Raw genomic sequence first — 11,126 nt, 5'->3', positions numbered from 1 at the left:
GGCGGGGGGGTTTTTCCCATCCCACTGCATCTCATGTTTTTAAATGAAAAATGTACTCCGTGTGATTGGCTTTCCACCCTTTGTATTAAACTATCCAAACATACATGATGCTGTTTTGTTTATAGTTATATAGTTGTTTATGCACTTTTTTTCACAGATAGTCATGTTATCTTACTGAATAAACATGCATTAGTAATATTTTGCTCGATGCACCCTCTTGTGGCCTCAGAATAGAAGCCAAAAGCTTTTATTCACCCTAACTGAAATTATGCATTTTAAATTTGAATATAATTCGAATTTTGATAACATTTAAGTACAAAATTCGAATTTAGTTTTTCAGCCATTTTGACAGCCCTAATACTGAATGAGGTAAGGGTGTACATTCAAGCCATTTTAAGAAAAATAAATTATTTTAATGGGGGAGGGGGGCATTTTAATATGTCATTTTAATCATCAACATTTAGTTTTTAAAGGACATTAATCGTGACTGCAGGGAAACTTTAAAATGCTACTTATTTCTAGTCACGTATGCCAGAATTCTCCAATAATTTAGACAGTTTAAAACCCACCCCTCCGCAGTCGACTGCAAGCTTGTATTCATTTTTGAGTGCAACATCTCAAAATCCAATCAAAATCCCCACCCTATATTTATTTCTTTTTCAATAATCTGTTACAATCAAATATGCATCTGTTTCATCACGCTATAAGTAGAATGTTTTAGAAAACTGTTTTTGTTTCATTGTGTAGCACTGGAGATTTGTTCAGTTCTCACCTTCATCTGTTATCTTGGCTGACTCTTCAATGATTGTTGTGCTTTCAGCGACGTGGGTCAGTGTGCTGCTCATGTCGTCTATCCCATGCCCATCTCTCTCGTGGTTTCTCAGCTGACTCTGAATGAGGTATTAATAAAACCATCATCAGTGCTTCATAAGGAGGAAGTTTATTAATAAAGCAGAAGGAAGGGAGAGCAGTGCACTCCATTAGGAACACTAGTACGCCAAACTACATGGAGTAAAATTAATACTTGCTCCCCACTCAGAACAGTTGGGGACCTACTTAAATATGTATTGCCTACCAGGAAATGCAAAAATAATTCAATAAAGTTCAAATCAAGCAGATTATGTAGTCTATTTTAATACATTAATACAATATAGAAACAAATAAATACAGTAAATGGGTATCTGACCTAGTGCTATGCTCAAGGGATTTAGTTTCTTCTAAAGAGAAGAGTATTTCAACCGCAAAAGATTCAGTCCTGTTTTAATTTTTTTTTTTTTTATTCACCCGAATAAATGAAAATTCTGTCATAATTTAAATGACCCTCATGATGTTCAAAATCTGTATGTGAAACACAAAAGAAAATATTTTGAAAAATTGCTTTTTTTTTTTTTTTTTGGACAGTTGTTTTGTTTTTTTAAAAAAAAAAAAAAAAAAAAAAAAAGTCATACAACATAAGAGTAAATGATGACAGAATCAAATTTTTTTTTTTGGTGTGAATTGAGTGAAATGTGGTAATGACAGACCCAATTAAATACTTTTTCGTTCCAATAGAGGTACATTCGAATAAATTACTTTCTTAATGCTTATTTCCACCAGACAGGTTTGTTTCTCTCCTCACCTTGTAGTGGAACCTCTCAGTGCACTGTTTGCAGTTGTACATGCGAGGCTTGAAGTGGTGGATCATGTGACGTTCCAGGTCCTTGCTGTCACAGGCTATATGCTCACAGATGGGGCACTGGTAGGGCTGTCTCTGTCTGTGTACACGTAGGTGCTGCTTTATGTAACCCTTGTTTCCGCTGCTGTACAGGCACAGTCGACAGCGGTAGGGCCTTTCACTCCCAGCAATATATTCCACCAGACCGTCTGTAGTGGAAATGTCACTAGACACAGCAGCACCCCCAGGAACTCCACCTGCATGTTGGCTTTGGGCATTGTCCTGCAATTCCTTCAAAATGTCCTCGTCTGAAGTGTTTTGGTCTGAACGCTCTTGCAGGCGCTCAATTACAGTCAAAAGAGACATGCTGATTCCAGCTTTGGAGGGTCCCTCGACCAGCACATCTCGAGAATCTTTTGAACTCTGGAAGCCAATGTTAAGAAGTGCACCTGCATCTCCAACTGCAGCAGCGAGTTCTCCTGAAGACACCTTAAGGTTGGTGGTATCAGCAATCTCTATAATTCTCTGGCCTGTGTCAGGGCTTTGAGTACTCAGGTCATGGATATCTTTTGCAGCGGTTTTGCTGAGCTCTGGGGTCCTCATGGGCATGGCCACCAATGCTTCGGCTGCCAAAGAATGCAGCCGAAGAGACTCTGAGTAAGTCCTCCTCCGAACCGGTGGCATGTTTTCATCCGAGGAAGAACCCAAAGACATCGACTCTTCCTCCTGTTGTCGATCTTCTCCATTCCAGGCAATCACAACCTCCTCCTTTTGTTTGTAGTATACAGGGAGGTGTTGGCTCTCTAAATCTGGCTCCTCAGAGGAAAGAAGGGTCTTGTCACCTCGTACTTCTGGGCTGAGGAGCAGAGGTTTGCTTGACACCGGTTCCTCGGCACAGGGAAGGCGTTCCACGATGACGTTGACATGGCCAGAGCTGTTGCCACTGCAGTTGATAATCTTCTGTGCAGAGGACAGGAGGCTGTCGGAGCTTGCCTGTTGGCTCTCAGTCTCCAACTCCAGCTCCATTTGTGCTTCTGTTGTCACCTGCACCTCCACCAAGTGCTCCTCTGGGTCTTTAAGAGAAAAAACTTGACTAATCACTGGGAGTTTGGTCTCCACTGTTTTCAAACCTTCCTTCTCCCCTTGACACCTCACTTCTGGTGAAGCACACAGCTCTAGCTGGAGGCTGGAGGAGCCATGAATCGTCTGAGGTTTTCCTCCAACTGCTGCGAGTACTATAATTGTATCCTCCCTACCTGCTGGAACCAAATGAGAACTGGTGCTTTGTAAAGTATCAGGACAGTCTGTCTCATCTTCAAATATGGGGTACGAGCAGTCAACCAAGCCAGCGTGTTTCCATGCGTGGGTCTTCAGATTACGCTGTTGTCTGCATTCATAGTTGCAGATGAGACAACGGTACCTGCCCTGCTCAAAGCTGTACCACTTCTTCGGCGTCGACGTCTTGTCTGATTCCATATTGCTCACCTTCAAAACTGCCATCCTTTGGTGAGCGCTCCTTGCCGATGCGATCCCTTGCTCATCTAGGTTGTGTCTGGCATGATCGCTCTCCTCCAGGTGAAGTCTTACATGTGCCACCAGCTCCTCTTGATGGTTTGAAGTGAACTGGCACTCTGAGCACATGAGGATGAGGTCACTGTGCTGCTCGTCATGAAGCAGCAGATGCTCTTTCAACAGCTCCAATTTAGGGGAGACAAATCGGCACATACTGCACTGGTAGCATGTGACCGTCCGAGTGCCTAAACTTGAAGGCTCGGATTCGAACATGTGCCCAGGTGTGCTGCTGGATGTTGGGCAGTCATCTCTTTGTTTTCTGGATCTCTTACAAGGTGTGAGCCCTTCAGTGCTGTCCGGAACAGGTACAGAAGCACAGATCATCAAGGGTCTCTTTTTCCCAGAGACAGTGCATCGTTTGGGCCGCTTTTCCACGATCTTGCTGAGCTTCTCAATGACCTGAATAAGAGAGTCGGCAGCCTGCTTTTGCTGCTGCCGTTGCTGGTCCTCGGCACCATGAAGACATCTGTCAGGAACGAAGACGGTATCCCGCTGGCCTCTAGAGTGAGGCACAAGGACAGCAACTCCACTACTGTCCTCCATTCCTGGAAAATGAATAAAACACATGCAAAAACATGAATGAAACAACATAACTGTGCACTCTAACCCAGCGCTGGGTTATATTTAACCCAGCATTTTTTAGAGTGTGCAAACAGGAACTTCCAGCTCATAAAAAGTTGAGAAATGCTGGATTTGGGAACGGTTTGACAATCCTTTTTAACTATGTGTCAACTGGCAGAGGCACTCCTTACATATTTACAAGAATAGCCATTACTTCACAAACCTATAAATATCACCCACTAATTACCGTCTAGCAAATCAGTCGTTTCATGACAGATTAAGTGATTTCTAAAATAACAACTGACTGTTCTGTGAGAGCTGGTTTTAAATAATGCTTGTTTGATATGTTACAATATGGTATAACATAGTTAGAAATCCGAATCAGAAAGAGCTTTATTGCCAACTATGTTTACATATACAAGGAATTTGTCTTGTTAACAGAAGCTTCCAGAGTACAGACATAATGACAGCAACAAGACATATAATAAAAAAAGAATAAAAATAGAATAAGTGAATAAAAAATTAACATAAAAAAACAATTTAGATATTTATGTGATATTTCATCACACAAGCTGGTATTCTTTTTTACTTGTTTGCATTGCTAATCGTATTTATGTATCCGGAAAGCATTATAGTTACAGTCATTAGGATTTATTACATGGCTCAAATAATTGACTATGATTAGTCAATTATTTCTGAATAATGAGAGATGTCCAGGGCAACACTGTATAACTAATTGCTCATCGGTGAAACCGGTTTCTTATATAACTGTGTTTCCGCAATGCAGTCTCTACAATTAGGCTAATAGAACTATTTAACCTCAATTTCATATCCATGTATTACTTTTATTGGTCAAGTAGACCTGTAATAAGCAGGATATTGTACAATCAGCCACGCATTATCAAAAAAATGAATACTGACTGGTTGATCAGGCAACCCTCTACATTCCTATTATCCACCTGTTTCCGGGGGGCGCTACTTTAAAAAAAGAACGTGGGTACAACTTCCGGTGAGGTGGCGGAAATAGTATACCAATGGTATTTTATAGGGATGCACCGGCATTTACGGCCGAAAATATATGGCGCGCTGCAACGCCCAGCAGTGTTCAGCACGCAGGTTTCACTCTCCATTTAGCCGCCGTCAATGTGACGCTCCGATCAATATTCCGCTCGATGAATGTGTGTTCCGCTCATGTACTGCTCATGCTCACCTAAAAAACAAAGTCCGCTCAACGTGCCAGCAGGAAATTTCTATGTAGTAAACTTGTTCCTGTTTGCAACAGCGCTACTATGTAACATGTAACATGGTGTAGCACAGCTGTACTGGGCAACGCATTTAAAATGAGCTACCCTCTCATTCACTAACCTGCTCCCCGCTATGCTCTGCTCACATGCTCTGATAATACTGAATAAAAAATTATATATTGATATTTAATATTAATATATTCTCTGTTAAATTTTTGTGTCACTTTAATTAAAAGTCTTACAAAATTACTTTATATTATTTAATAAAATAATAATTAGGCTAATTATTACTAAGGATGGGCGATATGGGCTTAAAAATATATTACGATAATTTCTGATATTTATTGCGATAACGATATCAATGACGATAATTTAGGGAATCCTGTTTCTTTAGAGAAAAGTATTATCTTTCCTATTTTTACCCAAAATAGGGTGTTGTGAGCATGTGAAACTCCACATATGCATAGTAGAAGTAATGCTCCAGGAAGAAGTATCCAGTGATCGCTGTAGCTGAATAAAATGCAGATAGAGAAATTTTAACTGAGGAAACCTGAAGACAATAAACATGCGATTGCACAAAATATATGGTATCTGTGTTCTTCAAGCAATCTTGGGTATTTTTTTAGAATGATAAAGTATATTTATAATGCAATGCTTATCGACATAGTCTTTATCACTGTATATAATGCTATAAAATAGTATGATTTCTGCCTTATTCTGTGATACGAAACCACTCTGATCACAAAAATAAGTTATTTCAAACACTCGACTATGTTATGAAGTTAATATGGAGAAAAAGCATGACAATAAATTAAAATATCTTTGTTGGACAACAGGTTTGTAAACGACTCATACTTATGTAAAACTGTGTCGCACATGTGCTACTGTAGTTCATTTACTCAAGGCTCAGACCGATTTTTGTCGCACTGTACAGCCCTGTCCAAACCTGTTCCAGATTGTAGAAGGAGCTGCTCAATTTCACGTCCGCCTTCCTTCGCGTCACTCCACACAGTCGCACACAGAAATATGTCAACAACTAGACTTTATCGTTATTATCGCGGGAAGACGAATTCTTATCTCCCTAAAAAAGTAACTAATTACGTTAGTTATTTTTTTATTGAAAGTAATGCATTACATTACTTTTGTGTTACTTTTTCACTTGGGCTGGGCTTGTTTTTAATATAAAAAAAGTTATATTTTTGGCAAATGTAAAAGCCCTTTCACATCAAAAGTGGAATGAATAGGCTGAAGGAAATGCAAATTCAAGTCTGTACAGTAGAAGGCACAACACAAAAAAACTTTTCAGCTGTGCAGCCATTTTGGATTGCATGTAGGACATAGTAGAAAGTTCAACACTCTTCAGCAGTAAAAAACGTTTTGTGTGTTATGTTATGTGTATGCATCTAAAGTCGACTCGTTTTTGCTCATTAGTATGATTGAATTTGATCATCGAAAGTCAGCAGCAAAGACACTGGTTAATAAAAGATAATTAAATACATAAAGGATATCTGTGGTATTTAACATATTTAATTATTGCAGGTTTGCGTCATATTCTGAGTTTGCTGAATAGGTTTTGATTCATTGAGGAATACTGAATTTACTGAAGTTTTTGTGCAAGTGAGATGAGTAAATGCATGTTGACATTTAGTCTAGAACAGTGTTGTAGAACCGTATGGGGGGGGGATGGGTCTCAGCCCAACTTTTTGGGCCCCCTGGTTTTTCAATAAAACTATAATACTTGAAACATGAAACTAGTGAAAATGGAAATTAAAATAAAAGTGTCAACTGCTGTATAAAATTAGCCTAGACCTTCTCACATTACATCATATTTATTTTTATATGTTTTACAGCATTGTGCATTATAACTAATCACACATGATTCTGTTGAGTTTATGAATGCAGTGGCCAATCAGAAGCGTTCAGATGAATCATCGCTGAAACACCGGAGTTTTGTTCAGTGCGCGCACTCAATGAATTCTGACTGAAGCTCGCAAATTCTCTCATCATAAGCAACAAAGTGCAGATGTACGTACAATGTAAGTAAGAGATTAATTTATCATAAAGTGTACGGACAGCTTCATTGATTATAACAGGAGATTTAAGTCCTTAAACTCTGGCTAGCCTGAAGTCAGTGACCTTTAATGTAAATGTTCTTTGCTCGATTTCTCTATAATTTACTCACTACTTGAATAACTGAAAATTAAAGTGTTATAATTAGTAACTTAGAATGTTTTTATTCAATTGTGATCACTTTAAATACAAATTCAGTCGTATTAAAATATTTAATGACACCATATGTGGTACTGTTGTCTAAACAGACGAGATTATGATGTGTGTAGTTAATAGATTAGGATACACTAACATTATGCTACTTTAGCCTTACCCTGCAGTATGGGTGTGCGATATTGACAAAAAATAATATCTAGATATAAATAATGTGTTTTTTTAACCTTAAACCGCATAAACACATTTCATTACACGCTCGATCTTTGTGCGATATTGTTTAACTATATGAAATGATGTAAATATTTACATTTTCTGTCCCCATATCTTGAATTTTGTGATCATTCTAAATGCATTTTAATAGACTGAATCATGCAGTGAAAGAAAACACACTAAATGCGCACACGCACTAGTCTTCACGTAATGTATGCGTGCGCTCTGTAGGGATGTTTTGAATGGTTTTTGCAAAATACTCGATAATGTCAAATCGCACATCGTTAAAACAACAATTACGATATTATCGCAGACGATATATATCGCACACCCCTACCCTGCAGTTGGTTCACTCTCTGCCTATGGGTAAGATATTAAATTTTTCTTTGCTTAATGATTGTTTGGTACTCCTAATTAACTGATATTGACAAAGCTTTTATCTTGGAACCGACAAACAGTCATTAGGTTTTATCAACGATAAGAAATAACATTTATGTATTTTTGAAGGGTGGGGGAGGGTGGGCACCCAAGAGCTTTGACACAATTCGTACACTGGTCTAGAATTACAGTAACATTATGTTTACACAGCGCACACAACGCCTCTGCGCTTACTCCTGGATTCTCTCAACATGGGGACAAGAGAGCTGTCAGTCAATGCATGGGTAAACGGAGTAACTTGTGTTACTTACTCGAAACAGTAACTCAGATATTTTGTTGTAAATTAAAAAGTAATGCATTACTAGTAATGCATAAAAGCAATGCATTTACTAGTTAATTGGGAAAAGTAATCCGATTAAATAACTTGCGATACTTGTAATGTGTTACCCCCAACACTGCTCATATGCAACTAAGTTTTGCGCTAAGCAACTAAATAATGTCTATTGTTAGCCATTGGCTAATAAATTGTTAAATTTCACACAGACATATTTTCACTGCATGATGTCCTATGACCAGTTTAGCAAATCAGTTTGACCGCATGCAGGCAACATGATTAATATTCATCAGCACAGCACTTTGTCAGAGTTTAATGCATTCTAAATTAATAGTATTTTTTTTTTAGAGAAACATTTAATGACCAATAACGTTCCAAGTATTACCACCAGCTCATACTTCTGTTTAATATGACAAATATGCATTCATGCATTTCCGTGCACAGTTAGCACATTTTAGCTCTAATCATAAAAAAATAAATAAAAATAAATAAATTTGCACCTGGGAACCCAGATCACTCTGTCAGGTATTATTGTTCAATAATGAATGACTGTAACATCCCTCAGGGATATTTAAAAATTCCTGAATCACTTCTAATAGGTCTGACTCATGAGTTGGTCTTTCACTTTCTTAAAACATTTGCTCACAGCACTTCTGCATTTTTGACCTACAGTTAAAAAGGAAGTTATAGAGTACTACACTGAATCAAAACAAAAACACGTGGAGCATGAGCACATGGAAATGCATGCAATTATACTACTGTAACTGATTCCAAGGAAAGCTCTGTGTGCTTTTTCATTTTCCAAATGAAACAGTTAGGGTAGTTGTTTGCCCATTTTTTGTATTTGTCTCTACAATATAAATCAATTGGGTCCAAAATAAATAAATAATTTCACTGGCCTTAAAAAAAAAAAAAAAAAAAAACACACACACACACACACACACACCACTAACTTTTTTCTTCTTTCTTTTCAATATAGTTGTATGTGTGATTGTGTGATTGTGTGAGAGAGTGAACCAATGAATAAAGAAATTCATACAGGTTTTCAACACGACGGCGAGAAAATGATGACAGATTTATCATTTGGATTTAACTTTCCCTTTAAGATCATATAGGCCTATATGTTGTAACACTAAAATATTCAAAATGTACTACATTATAAGTTTGTTAAAAAGCAACAAGTAGTCACGTCAAAATCAACAAGAAAAAAAAACACGAATGGTGAAGGGGTTAAAAACAAACACTCTATGTCTCTGTGCGCGACAGAATATGAAGATATGACGGATGTTTAAAGACACGGACCTAATGACAGATACACAACACGTGCAAATCAATCTCGGATGATCGGTGTGAGATAGTTGAGCTGAAGTTTAGCAGGTTGTGTGTGTTTGAGAACATGGTGTCCGTGATATCCGTGGAGACAAAACGTGAGAAAGGGGCAGGACGTTTCTGACAACAGCAGCACACAGCACACACATGCACGCTTTACAGTTCAACATGAGCTGTAAAATACAACTGTGCCGTTTAATAAACAGCCCAGAGTCATGCGACTGTCACAATCATCCGAACACTACTTACTGATGCTGCAGTTGTGTCTGATCTTTGGCCTGGGAGCTCGTGATGCGCTGCTTTTTTTTATTCCTGGGGTGCAAAAGTGCTTCTCTCTGGCATCAAAATGGCGAAAATGGAGCGCCGATCACGTGACTTGCTGCAGGTCACGTGACCGAGGACAGCGATATCAGCCAGAAACACCTGCCACCGCTTTTTGAGAAATAAGTTCTTACGCTCTACTTTTTATAATTATTTATTTCGTTACTTTATACTTTGTATGTTTGTACTGAAATGCTAATTTAATAATGTTGTGCATTGATTGTAATTCATTATACCCGAACAGAACAAGACGGGATAAAATGGTCTGTTAATTTATTTTATTTAGTAAAAAATCAATTTGTTTATTATTATTATTATTATTATTATTATTATTATGATTATTATATAATAAAGTGAAGACCCTTGAAGTAAGATGCATCCCTATGAATTGGAGCATGTTTTTATTATTTAGTTCAATTAACATTACAATTGTTGTAGTTTTTATTTAATTTGTATATGAATTAGATATCCATTTCAAACATATTATCCATCATAACCCGAGAAGATTATTCAATGTGAATATTTAGTCTATTGCTATTATTATGACAACTCTTCAATTAAAAAATAAAGGCTTAAAAATATAAAATGTAAAATATGCATTTTTGACTGAAATGTTATTTGATTACATATATGGCATATATGCACTTTTAAACATTTCCATTTTTTGTTATTATTAACTGTTGTTCTGTTGTTTGTAATAGAGACCTTCTTTTTGGACTATTAGTTAAAGGGGTCCTATTATGCTTTTTTACAAAGTCTTGATTTTGTTTTGGGGGTGTACTAGAACGGGCTCTCATACTAGGTTGTTCGAAAAACACATTATTTTTCACATATTTTACATTATTACAACACCTCTCTCCCCAGTATGGCATGAACGGCTCGAATAGTTCCTCTATTAAATGAAGGCCCACCTTCTGAAATACGAAATGTGCTGTGATTGGTTAGCTGGGCCAGTGTGTGTTGTGATTGGCACCACTCGGCGCCTAGTTGGGAAATGTCATGCCCAAGCGCCAACCTCTCTCGTGAAACCAACACGGAAGTGACTAAAACTGCAATTCATCGACTGGCCGCTAGAGGCTGGCTCCAAAAGGGAGTCAGTCCCATAGACTCCCCATGTTAAAATGCCCAATTTTACAGCAGAAAAAAACGTTTACAGCCTGGTACAAAAAGTGGTTTTGGTCTATATAGCTAATTTTGCCCTTCATGACAACTGTGAGGGGGGTGAATTTTTTTATAACTCATCCGTTTAAATTATATTAAGCCTTAAAGTTCTGCATAATTAAGGGCATGGCCACTT

At 37.8% G+C, this 11,126-nt stretch overlaps 1 protein-coding gene across 1 annotated transcript in view; it reads right to left on the bottom strand.

Annotated features, from left to right (window-relative positions):
* Nucleotides 1-11,126, bottom strand: part of LOC107680483 (zinc finger protein 507-like) — a 21,513-nt gene that overhangs the window by 6,740 nt on the left and 3,647 nt on the right. Inside the window, exons 2-4 of the mRNA XM_016476370.1 lie at nucleotides 9,758-9,877; nucleotides 1,619-3,771; nucleotides 773-890 (exon numbers count right to left, since the gene is read on the bottom strand). Coding sequence (XP_016331856.1) covers nucleotides 773-890; nucleotides 1,619-3,771; nucleotides 9,758-9,877 — 2,391 coding nt within the window. The remainder of the gene's footprint in view (nucleotides 1-772; nucleotides 891-1,618; nucleotides 3,772-9,757; nucleotides 9,878-11,126) is intronic.

This window comes from Sinocyclocheilus anshuiensis, unplaced genomic scaffold (assembly GCF_001515605.1).
Source record: "Sinocyclocheilus anshuiensis isolate Anshui unplaced genomic scaffold, SAMN03320099.WGS_v1.1 scaffold1496, whole genome shotgun sequence".
NCBI lineage: Eukaryota > Metazoa > Chordata > Actinopteri > Cypriniformes > Cyprinidae > Sinocyclocheilus > Sinocyclocheilus anshuiensis.
Note: the sequence above shows the minus strand (reverse complement) of the source record. Positions and strands in the feature narration are given on the sequence as shown.